Source organism: Mercenaria mercenaria, chromosome 5 (assembly GCF_021730395.1).
Source record: "Mercenaria mercenaria strain notata chromosome 5, MADL_Memer_1, whole genome shotgun sequence".
NCBI lineage: Eukaryota > Metazoa > Mollusca > Bivalvia > Venerida > Veneridae > Mercenaria > Mercenaria mercenaria.
This window is the reverse complement of record NC_069365.1, coordinates 69,739,179-69,758,395: the sequence shown is the minus strand read 5'-3', so window position 1 is coordinate 69,758,395 and position 19,217 is coordinate 69,739,179. Positions and strand designations below refer to the sequence as shown.

General features: G+C 34.9%; 2 protein-coding genes and 1 long non-coding RNA gene across 3 annotated transcripts; all 3 read right to left on the bottom strand.

Moving 5' to 3' along the window:
- Positions 1-4,080: 4,080 nt before the first annotated feature.
- On the bottom strand, positions 4,081-10,437 carry LOC123557539 (galactose-specific lectin nattectin-like). The gene is made up of 6 exons (XM_045349049.2): positions 9,322-10,437; positions 8,097-8,209; positions 7,113-7,203; positions 6,640-6,731; positions 4,877-4,998; positions 4,081-4,555 (listed from the first exon to the last, which is right to left on the bottom strand). Exons 1-6 carry the CDS (start codon positions 9,440-9,442, stop codon positions 4,543-4,545), a joined length of 552 nt encoding a protein of 183 aa, XP_045204984.2. The 5' UTR covers positions 9,443-10,437; the 3' UTR covers positions 4,081-4,542.
- A 981-nt stretch (positions 10,438-11,418) lies between these two features.
- Positions 11,419-13,274, bottom strand: LOC128557116 (uncharacterized). Its single transcript, XR_008371044.1, has 3 exons — positions 12,960-13,274; positions 12,403-12,527; positions 11,419-11,530 (listed from the first exon to the last, which is right to left on the bottom strand). It is a non-coding gene; the product is annotated as an uncharacterized LOC128557116 (long non-coding RNA).
- Positions 13,275-13,395: 121 nt separating this feature from the next.
- On the bottom strand, positions 13,396-14,228 carry LOC123557538 (C-type lectin domain family 10 member A-like). Its single transcript, XM_045349048.2, has 3 exons — positions 14,047-14,228; positions 13,686-13,798; positions 13,396-13,485 (listed from the first exon to the last, which is right to left on the bottom strand). The coding sequence occupies exons 1-3, from the start codon at positions 14,162-14,164 to the stop codon at positions 13,408-13,410; spliced, it is 309 nt and encodes a 102-aa protein (XP_045204983.2). The 5' UTR covers positions 14,165-14,228; the 3' UTR covers positions 13,396-13,407.
- Between the last annotated feature and the right edge of the window lie 4,989 nt (positions 14,229-19,217).

Sequence of the window (19,217 nt, the reverse complement as noted above, 5' to 3'; positions counted from 1 at the left end):
ATTTATTTATTTATTTATTTTAATTAGGGTAACTGGGACACTTAAAGAAACACTGCTGTATAATATTGCAGGAGGACAAAATGTTAACTTGAATTATCGATATGTCACTTCGCGCATCCTATACAATATTATGACGAATATAAACTTTTACAAAACCTTGTTAACATGTGCTTCAATATAAATTAATTAAACATTGGTCAAGTGTCAGTTGGGGTAACTTGGGACAGTTCAGTTATATTGAAATTGCGTGTATTACAGTCACACTTATGAGAAATGAAATCGTTTATGTCCACAGATTAAAAATGAATTCGAAATTGAAAATGTAGGTATGTTTAGGACGTTTGCCGGGACGCAATAAATTCTAATATTAATATGGTTTCAAAGAATACTGTGTTATAACGAGCTCGCCTCTGTTTTATAAATATTTTTGTGATATATTTGTTTATTAAGCTTATAAATGGCAATCTGTCTTCCGGAAATCAGGTTTTTAGAACAATTATTTCGTGCAAAAATTCCTTCAAGATGTTTACAGCGACTTGTGATGAACAACTCGCGTAAATGTCATGCTGAAAATATAGAATAGTCTACGCATTTTTCATTTGTATTTGTACCAATCATGAGCGCAAGAGAGTGACATGTGCATTTAGAAATGTGTAGAAAACGATGAATATTAACTGAAACAGGAAGGTTCAGTGGTTTGGCTTTTCTGTCCTACAGTAATATAAGTAAGCGTTTGATCATCTGGGATCACCCTAGCGCTACAAGTCTCGAACTCGTCATAACTAATTATCAAACGGCACTTGTTCAAAATGTTCATCAATAAAAGGGCCGTAACTGGCAAACTGACAAAATTCGACAGCTTTTACCAACGCCTCGCCTCTATTAACAGCTATTAATAGCTGAAAACCTTTTAATTAGTCTACTTGTATTTTGCATTGGCTGCTTCGTACCTAAAAAATGATGTCATTCTTCACTATGAATGGTGGGCTTTCAGATTTGATCTTGTCCGAGCATCCGTCCGTCTGTCTAAAACAAGTTTGTGATACGCCTAGCTCAAAAACATCATGATATGAACTTCCGCACATCCTATTTTTCGTCTGGCTCCGCCCCATATTTCCAAAGTTATGGCCCCTGAAATAGTCCGAAATGCATATTTTCAACTTGTGACGCGCCTACCTCAAAAGGAATTTGATACAAATTGATGAAACCTTGCATGAGTCTTAATAATGCAATGAACTTGTGCACCTCCTATTTTTCGTCTTGCTCCACTTCTATTTCTAGAGTTAGGACCCCTGAAAAAAAAATGCACACTTTCACCTTGTCACGCGCCTAGCTGAAAAGTATTTCATATAAAATTAATGAAACCTTGCACGAGTCTTTATCATGATATAAACTTGCGCACTTTTTATAATTAGTCTGGCCCCTAAACTAGTCAGAATGCACATTTTTTACTTTGTGACGCGCCTAGCTTAAAAAGTATTCTATATAAATTGATGAAACCTTTCATGAGTCTTTATCATGATATGAAATTACGCACATCCTATTTTTCGCCTGGCTCCGCCCCCTATTTCCAGAGTTATGGCCCCTGAAATAATCAAAAATTCATATTTTCACCTTGTGACGCACCGAGCTAAAAAGTATGTGATACAATTTGATGAAAACTTTCATGAGTCTTTATCATGATATAATCTTTGGCACCATCTATTTTTGTCTGGCTCGATCCCTTATTGACAAAGTTATAGCCTCTAAAATACTAGTAGTCAAAATTGCACCTTTTCACTTAATGATGCGCCAAGCTCAAAAAGTAACTGATGTAAATTCATGAAACCTTGCACGAGTCTTTATCATGATGTGACCTTGCACACTTGGTATTCTTCTTGAGATTTTAGCCCTAGTTACAGAGTTATTTTTTTTTTTGTTCTGATGCTCATAGCTCAAAAAGTATATGTTCTAGAATAATGAATTCTATGCATAAAATGTTTGTTGAGGCTATACCCCCTTAGAATCTTAAGACTGAAAACATTTCCATTATTGCCCTTTATTTGTGACAAATGTACCAATGGGGCACACCCTGTGTCCTGTAGACACATTCTAGTTTAATATATTTAGAAATTATTGAAACAGTATTATACTTTTCTTTGATGTTTGTTATAATTAACGCTATTTTAGTTTAAAACATATAAACAACAAGCTGTGTTCTTCTGTTATTTACCCATATTTACATGTTTAATGCAAGTTATTGACGAATCAGAGATGTTTCGCACTGTTTATATCTTTTTTGAAGAATGTGGACAAAATATATATTTTGGAGGGGGGTATATTTGCCAGGTAGTACGTGTTCCTTTGAAATGGTGGGAAAAAATGAAAATAATTATGATCTTTGAGTAGAAAGAAATACAGTAAACAAGTGTATTTTTAAATGGGTACTGATTTACCTGACTGTTAGCCATACAAAATTTTGATTTGATGATTCTCGATCTCAAACACTAGTTGTTTTGTTGTTGTTTGTTGTTGTTGTTGTTTGTTTTTTTGTTGTTTTTTTTGTTGTTGTTGTTTTTTTGGGGTGGGGGAAGGGGGTGTTGTTTTTGTTAGTGGTGTTGTTTATTTTTCGTTTGTCCTTGTGGTGAATGCATAAAATAAAGACAATTCAAATATTATGAATATTAAAGGAGAAACATTTCTCCATTCTAGAACATGAAAGACTTTTAAGAGCCAAAAATATGATTGAATTACGAGTATATTACAATAATTTGTAAAAGATGGGAAGATTATATCACAATAATTTGTAAAAGGCGGGAAAGGGGTACATGTTACTTAAGCCGAAATCGGCTTTCAATACATGCCAGAAAATATGCAAATCCCAAAAAAGCCAAATGAAGTTTACCTAGGCCTAATACTCAACTGCGTCCAAAACTGTCCGTAAATACACAAATTTAGCCATGTAAAGCATTAAAATGTTCAGATTCTGTAAAGCTATTTTTGTCGTAATAATCAGAAATTAGTGTAAAAACTTTAAAATTGCTATTTCAGTCCCTTCAGCGTTGGTTAAAAGCATCATTGTTTCGTTCTTTATTATTATACGACATTTAAAAAAAATGAGATACCAGGAGACGAAAATCTTCTATTTGCTGCTAAATATGGCTAGGGATTGTTTGTTCTTTAAATATTCTGTTTGCTAAACGGTGTCATTTACAGACTTTTAGAATAAAGATTAATATTTGTAATCTTGTTTTGCATTTTTATGGTGTTTCATTTTTTTAGAATTGGAATAGTTTTCGGCTGAAGCTACATGTATCCCTTTGGTTCTAGTTCAGCAGGGTTGTTGTTTTTTGTTGTTGTTTTTGGGGGTTTTTTTTTTTTTTTTTTTTTTTTTCGTTTCTTTTTATATAATCGGAGTACATTTGGTTCTAGTCACACACGCAAATTCTATATTAACATTCAAACAGTCTGATTTAGTTTTGCATTTTCTACAGTACCATGTTCAATACTAAAGGAACTTACGAAAACACAAGCATAACTCTAGCATATGCAATTCTCAATATAACAAGGCAATGTGAATCCATGTCTAGGGTTTTGATTATTATAATATAGACATGTCATTGGTAACGGCGATGGGCTGCAGCTTCGTAAATGATTTTACAATTCTGTGTACCTGGTCTCCTTTGAAAAGGCACACATTGTTGTCTCAAGAAAGCTGTAGTTACAAGATAGGTAAAATGCATATTACTTACCTATGAAATAAAGTTGCTAATGCAGATTACATGTATACTTTGTCACTGCGGCATTGTCCGCCTACAGGAATATCTTATTATATCAATTAACGAGCTTTTAAGACGTTATTTACTTTTGATTGTTTGAGCCGCACCACGATAAAACAAACATAGTGCGTTTGCGACCAGCATGGATCCAGACCAGCTTGTGCATCCGCGCAGTCTGGTCAGGATCCATGCTGTTTGCTTTCAAAGGGTATTGCAATTATTAGAGAAAGCGTTAGCGATTAGTCTGGATCCATGCTGGTCGCAAACGCACTGTGTTGGTTTCTCATGATGCGGCTCATTTTAAATATATGAAGTGTTTTTTGTGAATTTTAGTTTTATTGAACTTATAAGCAGCCATATCATTAGAAAATAAAAGAGATAATTTTCAGTTTAAGTAAAGAATCTTGTTTCGTCTTCGTATTGTCAACAGTTGTAATTTTGTCATCCACGACGGACATCGAGTAAACACCAAAGTTTTTCATGGACCAGTATGCTTCCATTATTCGCATTAAGTGTCATATTTCATGTTTTGGAGTGCGTACCCAGGGATAATACTTTTTACTATCATATTGTTTTTGTACAGGTATGTATTTCTCAATCGTTTTTGAGTATATCTATTCATCCATATTTCATAACTGATTTTTGAACTGTAAAAATGTCAGAAATGTAAGTAACATTTTGTTTTCTTCTTTTCTGTAAGTGTGGCTTTCTGAATTGATTTATTATAATCCAAAATTCCATCTAAGTGCATATACAGTCATTTTGTCAGGTGCGAGCTTCCTCACTATACATCGAGCCTGCAATAAAAAATTGTAGAACCATCAAATATGTGATAAATTCTATTACTCACAATGAAAGAGTCACACTAGATTGGAAACTGGTCTTTAGTGTTTGTGAATATATCTGAAATCAGTACAGACGGTTTGTAAAGAATTTATGTTTCCAAACTATTGAAATAACATGAAGTACAAAAGGAAACTGTTTCCATTTTAACAAATCTTCCATCAGAGCAGTATTTCTACCAAAACATGACAAGTGCCAACTCCTAATTTGCAAGTATGTATTCACGTTTAACATATTTTGATCTTAAACTGTTTAATATGTTTTATTGTACTTACTCTATTTCACAGATGAAGTTACATTCTGCTCTGCAGTAACCGTCATCCCATCGACCATTGCCGTACAGGGCTACACAGTCTTGCGTGTACAAGTTTGGGTTCCCAGGACCCCAGTTGGTGTACTGCAGTAATAATTGAATATCACCTTTCTATGTGACGCTTTAACATAAGTAAAATTAAATTTCGTTTTGTTTTTCTTTTCTCTCTCTTCTTTTAAAAGAAACTTCACGTTTCACTAATTTTTTTTCAAAGTGAATTATATCGAATATACTTGGAGTTACATGTACGCGGTGAGTATTTATATGCTTGATTTTGTATTGTATTTGGATATGACAACAATGTTAACGTCGTCTATGTAGTTTGTCACCAAATACTCGGACTGGCCTCCAGGGTCGGGTGCTAAATATCGTATCACTTGCCGCTCACCGTTGTAGGTTCGAAACATTGGGGCGTAATATTCTTCCTTGGAGGAGCTGGCTTACGGAAAGTCGATTCTACTCAGGTGACCTCTAATAATGCTCGCAGGAGCTCCCCTCCTTACGGGCCGGGCCCTGCCACCATTTCCCTAAAGCTTACCAAAAAAACACACTGAATTGGTTCTCGATATCATTTAGGGTCCTCCTCAAAAAATTAAACCTGGAACGTTGCCATATTAAATAAATCTATTCTCGGGTTTAGATTTACAACAACTTTCCTATCAATTGAAAAGAAATGAGCTTACAAGAAACAAATTATCTTGACACAACACTTCTTAGTATCCCGTTGGATATTTTAGTGATATTTAGAAACAAAATATTTCTAATGAAAGAATGGTGGTTATTATCTACTATAAAATACAAAGTTAAAGTAAATTAAACAGTGTAAACAGAATTACTTTAAATCATCGTTATTTCTGAAAGTTACTGTGTGAAGCTAGATAGCTATCATTAAAAGATTGTAAACCTTCCAAGAAATGTTTGCATTTTTCTGAAAACATTTCAGCAAAAGTTACTATTTTCGACTATTAATCGCTTTATAAAGCTAATTTTTTAATTATCGCGATAGCTTCCTACCTATTTCGTGGCAGAAATATGCCACCATATATGTGCATTTTTCTGAAAATTTTACAGTTAGAAAAAATATTTCAGAAAAACTCACAACTGTTCTGGAAAGTTTAGAATATTATCGTGATAGCTACCAAGTATCTCGTGGTAGTTTTTAAGCATTAAGGTGAAATGTTGCGCTAAAATATTTTCAGAAAACAAATAAAACATCTAGAACATATTATGTTTTGCTGAAATGTTTTCAGAAATGAAAAATTCTAAAAAATCTTGGAAAGTTCACAATATTAACGTGATAGCTACCTAGCTAACCCGGCAGAAACACGCCTCCATACTTTCCAGCAAGAAAGCAAGATATTAATTTTTCTGAAAACATTATGATCGCAATAAATTACATTTCCAGGAAACTATAGGTTGAAGAGACAAACTTTTCAGAAAAGTTTGAAATATAAAAATCATTTTTGGAAGTGTCGAGATAGATATCTAGCTTATGAATGACAGCTGTTGATGTTTACACAAAAGGTATCGAGATAATAATGTAAAATATTGCAATGATATTTCCGGGAAACTACGGAGACCATCTTTTTAGAAAACTTTGCTTTTTCAAGTTTTTTTAAGATATCGCGATTGCTATGCATACCTAGCTATCTCGTGGCAGAAATATGCCACCATACATTATAGCCTGCTTATTTTTATGTATCATTTAAGATTTAATTATCGTACCGTCACCGGCTTTACAGCAGGGGCCCAGAACCATTCGCCTTCCGTTACAGCGTCCGTTCCTCCTATCCAGTAGTATTGCCTAGTAACTCTCGCTGATGTTTACATTGTATAGAACATATATGAAAACTATATATTAGTATTAAAATTTAACTTAATAAACCAGGACTGTATAAAGAATAAGAAAATATAAATCTCCGTACGAATATACCTACAGGATTAACATAATGATCTCCCTTTATATTGCAAGACAATAGTGTTTTGTTTTTTTAATTAATGATATAAAAAGAACATTGTATTATAGTCTTCGTACTTACTCAAGAAGCATTTTGTTTCAAATAAACAATGTTGATACCTCCAAATTCATCATTACCGTACTCTGGTATTTGGTACATAAGATTTTTTTAATTCGCGAAATCTGGTTAACCTGATTCAATTAAAATATTTCAGTAGAAGAGGAAGTAGATCTAACTTACGATTGACCGTTTTTAGGAATGCATTAATAAACTTTTGTTCCCTCTGGGACTCTATGTAAGCCAGATGTCCTCCAAATGCTTCACAGTACACCTGAAACCCCAAAACATTTTTGAAATAATAATACAATTATAGGGCATCTTTTATTTTGATGCTTACGAGATCATAACACGACCCGATTTACAAACCTAATTAAACTAAGAAGACTGAAACTGTGTGTTATTATGCTACAAAATCACTTCTACCAGGTTCTAGCGTCAAACGTCATCACGGCACGATGGAAAAAATGGCAAATTGTTAGTGGGTGTCGCCAAGTCATTGGTATCGTGTTTGAATCGAAATAATAAATCTCAGGCAGTGAATTGCTCTTGCATAAAATCTTTGACGTTCAAATGCGTATTATCATATCGCTCAGGCTGCACTCTCGTGACATAATTTTGTGGCATCTGAACTATAAACAATGATTTCATTCAACAGCAAGTCATTGTTAGGCATCTATGACTTCTTAAATAATAATTAGATCTGCTTACACTCACTTATGATCGAAATACTTATGTAAAATTTCCAATTATCCCCCGATTCTTATCAGGAACTCTTACCAGCGAAACGTCTCGCAGAACCAGGTTTCCAGCAAAATATCATCTTACAATTAGGATTCAGCAAATATCTCGCAGATCCTGGTTTCAGCAAAACATCTCACCGAACCATTTTTCAAGTGAAATATCTCGTAAAACCATGTCCTACAAAAGCATCTCGCAGAAACAGGTTTGCAGCAAAACATCTCGCAGTACCAGGTCTGTCTCCTGCAAAACCAGTTTCAAGCAAGGCGCACAACCAGGTTTCAAGTAAATCTATAATACATCTTGTAGAAGTAGCTTTTCAGCAAAATGTCTCTTAAAACCAGGTTTCTAGTAAAATGTATCGTAGAACCAGGTTTCCTACAAAATATCTCGATGAACTAAAGAATACTAATTTTAGTTGTTTACCAGTGCAACAGGCCAGCTGACAACAGCTTCTGTTACGATGTAACAAGATTTGTCGTAACGTGTGTAACCATTTGGACAATGTCTAAACACTGGTGTATCAATGTGACGCCGCCCTGAATATCAAGGAACAATATATCATTAAATCAGTAGTTGCGAATATTAGGAAAATTGTCTGTTTTCCCCGAGATTTTCGCCAAATTTCGCCAATAAATTAAAATCGGCAATTAGTAATTTGCTGCAAGTAATTTACAATGGCCAGGGTATTCTTTGCAGTAACCTTGAGACTATAATTATAGGTTATTAGCTTTGTATCGGGAAATATGCACTCGTTCTTCGGCGGGAATATTGCGCGACTTTAGGAGCGCAATATTCTTCCGCTGAAGAACGAGTGCATATTTCCCGATGCAAAGATAATAACATTTTTATTACATACGCATCTACAAGTATAAATATTATGTAAATACCATAAATATTTTCAATAGCTGAATAGGATTGACAATACTGAACTAAATAGAAAAAATAGTGCAACAACACACACTGAATTACGTCACGCACCCGATATGAAATTCAGGCGTCAGGGTATGGAAAAAAATTGACGTTTCCGGTACCAGTGTAACTTAAAGGGGAATAGAAACGAGTATGTAATAAGTTAACTTACTGGATGGCTCTGTCCTACAGGTGACTACCAAATCGCAAAGCGAAGAACACGAATAAACATCATTTTGAAAAAGCGTTGTTGTTTGTTGTATTATTTTTTTGGTTACAGAAATTATTGCCTGATAATAACATGTATTTTGCTATCATGTCCGTTATGATACATTACAATCTTGAAATAAATGAATCTGAGATAAAGAGGTAACAATACTGTAAAATTTGATGATAGTTCAACTTCCGCCATTACACATCTATCAATATAATTGAGCCGCACCATGAGAAAACCAATATAGTGCATTTGCGACCAGCATGGATCCAGACCAGACTGCGCATCCGCACAGTCTGGTCAGGATCCATGCTGTTTGCTAACGGTTTCTGTAACTGCAATAGACTTTGAAAGCGAACAGCATGGATCCATGCTGGTCGCAAATGCACTATGTTGTTTTTCTCATGGTGCGGCTCATATAAAGTTTTACCTCGTTGTAGCCTATGAATCCTAAACAATACTGTAAAATTTGATGATAGTTCAACTTCCGCCATCACACATCTATCAATATAATTAAAGTTTTACCTCGTTGTAGTCTATGAATCCTCAGAAAGTCTTTTACCTCATCTCGTTGTTCACTTTGTGTAGCATACACAACTACAAACAAAGAAATATAGCACAATTGCCGCACGACTGACACATGCATTTTCGCTAGGAAAATCGCTGCGTTATTTTTTACAGTCTCGGTCAAGCTTATTCCTACCACATTCAGTAATAAATTTATTTTGTGCTACAAAATTTATAAATAAAAATAATTTACGAGTCTCGTTATCAGTAAGATTTACTACTCAAACATTTTACAAAGATTTATGTGTAAGATTAAACTGGTAAGCTTCAAATCATTTTTTTTATTTTGTTGGGTTTAACGTCGCACCGACACAATTATAGGTCATATGGCGACTTTCCAGCTTTGATGGTGGAGGAAGACCCCAGGTGCCCCCCTTCACCTTTCGTGAGGCTCTGTCGAGCATTTTATCAATTTTATTCAATTCTTTGTAGAATGTCACAAACAGAATGTTCTTATTATCACATATTAGCTTTTACTGCTGAAAAATCAAATTTCTTCTGTCTTTACATTTTAGACCAAATCAGTTCGAACATCGTCTCGTTTACTTACAACGACGTCAACGTCAAATCTTTACTACTTAGTTTCTAACACGATCCGATTCATTTTCCTATTAAACAAAGAAGGCTGGAGACAGTGATTTATTAAACAACAATTCACTGTTCTGACGTCACAACTATTACGTCATAGCGTCAAGCGGCGTAACGGCGCGCTGGAAAAGAACCCGATTGAAAACGGGCAAATATCTAATACATGCCGACAAGGTGTACTTTAAAGTCCTTGATAACGTGTTAGAATCGAAATAATATATCTCATTTAGTGATTTGCTCTTGAATAAATCACTGTTTGTCGTTCAGATGCGTAGCATTATATCACTCGGGCTACGCCCTCGTGATATAATTCCTTCGCATCTGAACTCCAAACAGTGATTTATTCAGCGACAAATCACCGATGAGATATATTATTTCTTATTTATGATAAACCTTATTATAAATAGTAAAAAAAATGCCGTTGAAAACGGTCACCAGGGTCTGCGGTTACTGATCCATAATGGCTCCATCTGCCCCATGAGCCATAATCATAATGGTCCCGAGTAACCAGAACGCCCGTGCGTCCTGACGTCCTGACGTCATTATGGCGATTGAAAGGGCGCTGAATCGTTTTAAGATCCATTCTCAAATAATGATGACAAAAAGCAATACAAATGATACTTATAAGTTTGTGGAAAGTATAAAAACTGAGAATACAAAAATCAATATGAAGAGAAGGTATATAATAAAATGGCCAATAAACGGCAGGTGTGTGCCTATAGCCATATGAGGGCACGCTTAGTTTCAAAATGGCCCTCGGGCTAAAGCCGTCGGGCAAGAAGGCACAACCAAGTCAGTTGTAAACCTCTTAGTAAATATCTGAATATGAATACGTCAAAGAAAGCACCAAGCCCTTAGTCCTATTGCAATGCAGAATATTTGTCCTTAAAAGAATATGCCAAAAGCATTTCTGGTAAGGTCACAAGATAAGAATCTTACTGTACGATTAAGCAAACAAATCTTGTCTGCTTATTTTGAATTTTGTGTTCTATCAGCTAAGACCGTGAAAGCACAATGCAGACATTACTCAAGCTCAAAATTAGTAATATTATCACAATATATTGCACTACTGAAATAGAAAAAAAAAGATTACCAGATCTTTGTTCAACGTGGTTTTTGCAAAAGAAAGTAAACTTAAAATGCCAAACAATCATAATTAATCGTTTAATAATAAATTTTGCTGTAATCGTGAAGTAATTTATTACTGAAGACGACAAAATAATTATTGATTAAATCGATTCCTTTTTCAAGAAATTGGTCCAATTTCTCTATCCTGCTATGCAGTTAAGCAGGAAAAAACTTACAGTAGTTAAATTGTTTCTTAAAAACTTCAATATATTTAGAATTATTATTGTATATGTATAAGTGATATTTTGTCCAACACATTTTATATTTGTAAATGGCCAAAGGTATGGTGTACATGTCGGTATGCCAATACCTCTGGAACTTAATAAAAACGGAACTGAATATCGGTATACATTTATTTAAAAGAAAATCACCATTTCCACAAAAATGAAAAGCAAGTCAAATGTAAATACTTCTTGCTTATCCAACGATCTGGTCAGTGTCTGTTTTCAACCTAGATATAAATAACTCATTAGTTTTAAAAGGGCTCTATTTAACTGATGAATCTACGGGGGAGGGGGGTGGAATTCTTTTATATATATAACGAACTAACTTGAAACTGTTCTACAACTTTAGTTCATCAAAGCTGTTGAATACAAATAGTATGTCTAATTTCAAACATTTTGTTCAGTATTCTTCTGAAAAATATATATATTTTTCGTTTCGTATTATACCTGTATGATACGTTGCGTATTCTACAGAAACTTACACATTGTTCGTTTCATACTTATACCTTTAAAATACGTTGCGTATTTTTTTTAAAGTTTCATATTTAATCCTTCAACGTATGACTGAATGAAGCAAAATATAATGCTTTTCGTTAAGGGGATGACAATCATTAATGTTGAAAGTACTCGTTGTCTTATTTCTTTCGTGTTGTGTGAAAATTCTGTTTTTATAGCTATTTATACCGCAAATATGAAAGGTGCAAATAAAATATGATTAAAATGATTGTTGCTGTCATGATTATTTGTAAGAGTTTTACAGACTTCCTCTAAATTGATGGTAAAGATGGTCTAAATGGCGGCGAATATAATGAATGTATATTTATGAAATTTTCAAACGCATCTGTATTGTATATAAGGAAAGCATTATTTGAAAGGAGCTGCCATCACTGAGTTAATGGGGTTTCTTTTTGAAAAGATCATATTCAATATCTAATTGTAGGTGAAATCTGCTTCTATTCGACACATTGTTAGATTGAAATCAAACTGCTCTAACTTTCCTGTGATATGGTACAGATGTACACATCGACAGGCTGTAGTGTGCTCGAGATATTACTGGTTTTATAACCCAGTCTATTCATGGATGTTAAGATCTACTTACTCTATTTCGCAGATGAAGTTATGTTTAGTGTCGCACCAACCATCATCCCATTGACCGTCACTATACAGCGCTATGCAGTCTTGGTGGTTGTCATTATCTGGGTTTGCAGGACTCCAATGAGTGTACTACAATAGCAATAATATGTCTCTAGGCACAACTCTTGTAAGTTAAACATTTATATAAAAACTCATTTCTTAAATTCAAACAACTAGCAGCTTACTTGAAGACAAAAATATCACTGCCCACGTTAAAAAATGTGTTTAGGGCCACATAAACTGCTATATCCTGCAAGAAAAGGCATCTTTCAAATTTAAATTCGCGTAGTATCCACAAAGACAAAAATAATTCAGTACAAAATGCTTATTTACATGCTATATCTCAAACTGAAAATGGCCATTACTCCATTAAAAAGATTCGATAGGAAACAACAAAGTAACATTTTATCTGTAAAAAAGTTCTTTGAGCCTTTGGTCGCCATAACATAATACATGATTGTTGTTCTTAATGGGTTTGCCAAAAACTCGAATAATCATTAAAATGTGTGTTCTTTCTAACACCTTGACAGGCTTAACAGCAGGGAGCCAAAACCATTCACCCTCAGTTACAGTGTCAGTTCCTCCAATCCAGAAATAGTGGTCAGTCGCACCCGCTGAAATCGTAAAGCATAAAACGATAATTCTAATCTTCAGTCTATTACATCACACTGACGCCAATTATACGTCACATGGTGACTATCCAGCTTGTCATGATGAAAGATGAACCCAGGGGCCCATCAGATAATTTTTCAAGCATGGGTGACCGCCTGGGTAAAACCACCAGCTTCCTGTTCAGTCTAGGAATAAGTAGTAAATGTACAATTATAACAAATCTAATTTTTTCATATCAATTAAAATAAACTCCTTTTGCCGTATTACAGTTTAATTAAATTCCTTCTAAAACCCGAAAAAATAGTTTTAAAGTCGGAAATAAGACTAATTCCCACATATACTTACCATTTAAAGGCCTTCACAACCCTTCGAGAAAGTGCTGCTCCCTTTCTGACTCTATGTAGGCAAGGTGGCCACCGTACGCCTCACAATATACCTGAAAGTAAAAGCATAACAAACTATAGGAATAAATAATCTTTGTCGGTCTCATATTAATTGAAGTATTTTACACCAAATAATTTACAATAGACCTACCGAGTACAACAATCAAACATATATGGTTAAGTCATACCCTGCAGCTATACACCATTTTGTTTACTAATTTTTAGTCTTAATTTGAGGTCAAAGTAAACTCACCAAAGCGTCTGGCCAGGTGACAGTAGCATGTGCCAGTACGTAGCAAGAGTCATCATGGCGTACGTAACCATTAGGACAATGAGTGTATACCGGTGTTTCAGCAAAGCGTTGCTCTGAAATGAAACAAGCAGTAAGCAGCTGAGAGTTTTATGGTGTACAAAACAAATCAATACGAGGGTAACGATATATGTTTTCCGTGGGTCATTGGGGGAAAAAAAAATCTTCATTTTGGTCCATCTACCGACCCGCAGTTTTGGTCAGACAGCAGACGAAACATTTTAATAAATATGCGTTCAAGAAAACAATCGTTTCAGTCGTCGCGATCAACCGATTGATGGAAAATATCGAAATAACCTCTTACCTTTTTCCAGTTGATGTAATCTCAGAAAATCTTTAATTTTATGCTGGTCTCTAACTGCGTTAGCGCAAACGTCAGCGAAAAGTAAAAGGAGTAACTTACAGGAAGACCAAAACGCCATTTTTATTGAAAATGTTTTCAGAGATGTGTATTTCAAATGTCAGTCAGATAAGGTAATTTGTGACATTTCATTTACTTATCTAACAAGATAAACAAGAAAAGTGTCAGTAGATAAACAACTCAATTCAAGATACCAAGCCAATTATGATAAGGCACAAACAATGTGCCTTAAAAGTGAATAGTCACATTAAAGTTTGTCCAAGTTTAGTTTCAATGCCGCTTTACATACATGCACGAACTGTAGAAGTGGTTCAATTCTTATTACATATACAATCTTTGTTATCTGACATTAGTCTGGCAAAGCAGTACTCGTATACAAGTCTTCGTATCTGTTAGGGACCAGAAATGCCTTGTGAACAGGGTCACAAGGATACAACTCTATTTCAGGACAAGTTAACCTTGCCATATATGGGAACCACCATTACAAGATGTCAATATCAATTGTTAAATACAAAAAAGTTCATTTTAGTGGAATGTGCGTTATTGTCCTGCCTAAGTGCGCTTGCCTGAAATTTATCTTCCGATGCAAAGAAAAACTGGCTAAAATGTAAATCCAACAATACGAAAAATATGTGTTTATTGATTTCAATACTTTGACAGGCTTTACAGCAGGGACCAATAACCATTCACCCTCAGTTCACATCGTCATATATATCTTCCAATCCAGAAGTAGCCTGCCGCTAAAATATTAAAATAAACCGTACTGTTACAGCTTAAATCCCCTCTGTCTATAACTAGTAAATAAATTATGTCAAGCAATATCAGTTATTTAAACTATTTTGCATTCTCTTAAATTAAAGAATTAAATGTGGTTATGTAGTTACCGTCTGGACATGAAATACATTCGTCTGTTTAACCCATATCACGCTGGACACGATTAATTCTGCCTTTGCGACCAGTGCAGATCATGATCAGCCTGCACATATGTTTGGCATTCAGTCTGTATCTTTTTTAGTTTGCACCCGTTTTAACAATAAATAGTGCTGTCCAAATTAAAAGATGGACAAGTTCATTATAGAAGTTAAAGACTGTGGAGACCGACGGCTTATACAGCTAGAACGATTTTAAAATCTAAATGGTGATTACATAACCGCAGTTTATTCCTTTTACTTACATTATTATTTGTTTCGTACGTTCACGATTTTTATCACATATTCAAAGGATATTTTTATGAAATATATCTTTGAAACGACAAAATCGTCAATAAATGAATTAATGGCAGCATTAAAATGCATGCTTTCCACTGGCAGCTTCGGGGAAAATACACGTTTTTCTCATGACTATGCGACTTATTTAAACAATACAATAGCCAAGTTAGTGATGTCATCGCTAGAATGTTCTGCATTTGGTACCATACGATTTATTTGAGATTGGCATGCATTAGCTGTATATATATTCATCACAGAAAATGTATTTGGACTATAACTATATGCCACTGACATGCACGTCATGTTTGCATATCTGAAGTGTACTTACGATCTGCAACTTTCAGACTCAATGTTGGCAAGGTGAGCCCCGAACGCTTCACAGTCAACCTTATTTAATCTAGTTTTTAACAGATAAAACACATGTCCAAATAAATGTTATGTATAATTACATATGGCCAGTAAATCTCTTATATATTGTACATGAACGTAAATACTGTAAGAGTCATAAAGGGAGGTAATAAAAGGACAATGGATTCACTTGTATATTCTGCTGTGTCAATCAATGTTCAATCCGACGACATATATCTAAAACAAATATTGAAAAAAAATCAATTCTGAGTTGCTTTAGTCACAGTGGCTTGATATTTCTACGCCTTGTAATATTTTGTGCGATTCTAAATTTCGCTATTGTAAAAGTCCAATTTTGTACCAAATTGAGGCCGTCATCCCGCTGAATGCACAGACATATTTTCATTGTACGGAGCAACTGGCACTATAGTCACAGTGACCCGATATTACTAAGGCTTGTAATATCGTGTGCGGTTATCACATTTCCGGAGTAAAATATAAATTTTGTCCCAACTGAAAATATTATCATGTCCTTACCGATTCGGCAGGAAAGCAGCTCTTATTGCAGTTTACAAGCTTAATAAACAAAATGTATTTAATTAAGTAGTAATACAGAAACAAAAGGTTTAGTCACAAAGGCGGCATATTATTAAGGTTTGTACTCTAGAGTGTGTTTCCCATTTTTTCTGTCTGAAATTTCAACTTTTGTCAACAATGAGATCGTCATCCTTCACTTACCACTGTACTAATTCGGCAGCAAAGCACCTCTAACTGTAGTTTGCAATCTCAATGAGCAGACTTACTTTCATTATAATGGAAAAAAAACACGATATTTTAAAGTAACACGATATTTTAAAGTAACACGATATTACGAAGGCTTGTACTATCGTGTGCGCTTCATCACGGTCTAAAATTTGATTTTTTCTTCAAAATTGATACAGTCTCTGATTTTTGCACTTACCACTAATCATTTTCTGAAGCAAACTAGTTCATACTGTTGTCCACTATTTTAATACATAGTTATATTTTCACCATAATAGAGAGAAAATCAATTTAGTCACAGCTTGCAATACATGTATATCTCGTGCGGTTCTCACTTTCTCCTATGTAAAATTTCCAATGTTGTCCACCGTAAATTTCAATTTTGAGTGCAGTAAAATAAATGATTTAGTCACAGTGGCTTGATATTTCTAAGGCTACAGTAAAAATCCATATTTTATCAAATTGAGACCGTCATTCTACATCAACCAATGAACAGAAGCGGCGCAGAAGCTCTTCTAGTTTTAGTTCAAAAGCTGAATGCACAGACATACTTCATTGTAATGGAACAACCGACACATTATTCACAGCGACCGCTATCATTAAGGCTTGTTATGTTTTGTGCGGTTCTTACTTTCGCCTGTGTAAGTGTTCAAATTTTCTCCAAAATGAAATCGCCATCCTGTCCTAATCAATGAATTTGATTCTACAGTGAAGCACCTTTTATTTGTAGTTCACAGGCAGACTGCGCAGACATATTTTCTTTGTAATGGGGCAACCTAAACTATAGTCACAGTGACCCGATATTACTAAGGTTAGTAATATCATGTGCGGTTATCACTTTTCCGGCGTATATATTTTTTTTGTTGGATTTAACGTCGCACCGACACATGATAGGCCATATGGCGACTTTACAGCTTTAATGGTGGAGGAAGACCCCAGGTGCCCCTCCGTTTCCGGCGTATAATTTCAGTTTTGTCCAAACTGAAAACATTATCCTGCCCTTACCGATTCGGCAGCAAATCAGCTCTTATTGCAGTTTACAAGTGTATATAAGTACTAATAGAGAGACAAAGCTTTAGTCGCAGTGGTCTGTACAACAGAGTTCGGTCTCATTTTTTCTGCCAGAAATTTAAATTTTTCTCAACAATGACCCCTAACCACTGTTTGATTCGGCAACTAGAATTTGAGTTGATTTGCTACCAAATAGGTTATGTACTAAGGACAGAATAACGGTCTTAATTTGGTGAGTAATTGATATTTCATGTATAAACACGGCTCAATTGAAGTGAATTACAAGCCTTAGTAATATCGGTGTATTGCGACAGTGTTTGTTGCTCTGTTGCAATGTGTATTAACTGACCTGGAATTTTAGGAGTTTCGCTGCCAAATAGGTTGAGTAGTAGGACAGGATGACGGTCTTAATTTGGTGTTAAACTGATATTTTATCTCAACAGTTCTCAACGCAAGTGAGAACAGCACAGGATATAACAAGCCTTAGTAATATTGGTACACTGCGACACAACAGTTTGTTGCTCTGTTGCAATGAAATTATAGGTTTTGTATTAAACATCTCAACTGGAATTTGAGGGGGTTTGCTACCAAATAGGTTGAGTAGGTATGAGAAAAAATTATGAAAATCTCCGCTATTCAGAAAACGTACCCGGGCCATAAGTATAGGTTAATAAATGGGAGAGCGGTGCCTTTGAGTGATAATGGCCCTGGCAAGGTGATAATAGCCCGAGGGCTTTAGCCCGAGGGCTATTATCTTCTTCCAGGGCCATTATCACTCAAAGGCACCGCTCTCCCATGTATTTACCTGTTTATTACATGTTTACCTATAATATAGTAAGAAATGTTTTTTGTGTCATTTTTATGGGTATTTGCATCTTCTGGCACAATAAATTTCATCTTTTCAGTTTCTATATTATTTGTATAGGCCTAAGAGTCTATTTACTGTATAAAATCAAATACCTGGATAGTTGTTCTTTCTTGCTTATTGCATAATTTAGGGATAAAAATACGATATTTCACGAAGAATACACGATGTTACGCTCAAAATGATAAAATAAAACGGAAATATTCGCTGTTTTACCTCCATGAAACGCCATGACGTCATTTCTGTTTACGGACGTTAATTTCCCGCGCTAACGCCAGGGCCATTATCGATAATGGCCCCGGGGCTTATTATGATAATGTGATAATGCATGACGCAATGCGATAATGGGAGAATTTTCAACACAAATTTGTTACTATTTATAGGTACTCATGTAATAATTTGCTATATTTAACGTGATGTGGCTCACAAACGCAAATGTTAATTTTAATGTAAAATGTGTCGTTGGAAAGAGCATAGGATAAGCTAAACGGAGATACCTCTGATTTGTCGCTAAGCAAAGACGAGAGATCAGAACAGCATTATGAGTATAACGCTCTCATAATCATGGCCGTAAATTGATGATTGTAATTTTGTGTATGATGGAGGAATTTGTCTTTGTTAAAATCGTCATTCAGCGAATCCCCCTCAAAGTCTAGTTCAGAGTCTTAATACAGATTCTTTATTTTCATTGCAACAGAGCAACAAACACTTGTGTTGCAGTGCACCGATATTACTGAGGCTTGTAATATGATGTGCTGTTCTCACTTGCGTTGAGCCCTGCTTATATAAAATATCACTTGGTTCACAAAAATATTTTACACCTGTGCCCCTTTAAGGAGCTAGGGAAACTTATTCAAGCATTGTTTATGTTACAGGTTTAAAATATTTTGAAGAAACAATTGATATTTTTATACGCACGG

Excerpts from the sequence above, each read along its gene's own strand:
- LOC123557538 (XM_045349048.2), bottom strand. The coding sequence starts at position 14,164 with ATGGCGTTTTGGTCTTCCTGTAAGTTACTCCTTTTACTTTTCGCTGAC. Across the intron at positions 13,799-14,046 it reads ATTACATCAACTGGAAAAAG|AGCAACGCTTTGCTGAAACA; the intron begins GTAAGAGGTTAT and ends GTTTCATTTCAG. Across the intron at positions 13,486-13,685 it reads TCACCTGGCCAGACGCTTTG|GTATATTGTGAGGCGTACGG; the intron begins GTGAGTTTACTT and ends TTTTACTTTCAG.
- LOC123557539 (XM_045349049.2), bottom strand. The coding sequence starts at position 9,442 with ATGCATGTGTCAGTCGTGCGGCAATTGTGCTATATTTCTTTGTTTGTA. Across the intron at positions 7,204-8,096 it reads TCAGCTGGCCTGTTGCACTG|GTGTACTGTGAAGCATTTGG; the intron begins GTAAACAACTAA and ends TTGGGGTTTCAG. Across the intron at positions 6,732-7,112 it reads ATTCCTAAAAACGGTCAATC|CGAGAGTTACTAGGCAATAC; the intron begins GTAAGTTAGATC and ends TGTAAACATCAG.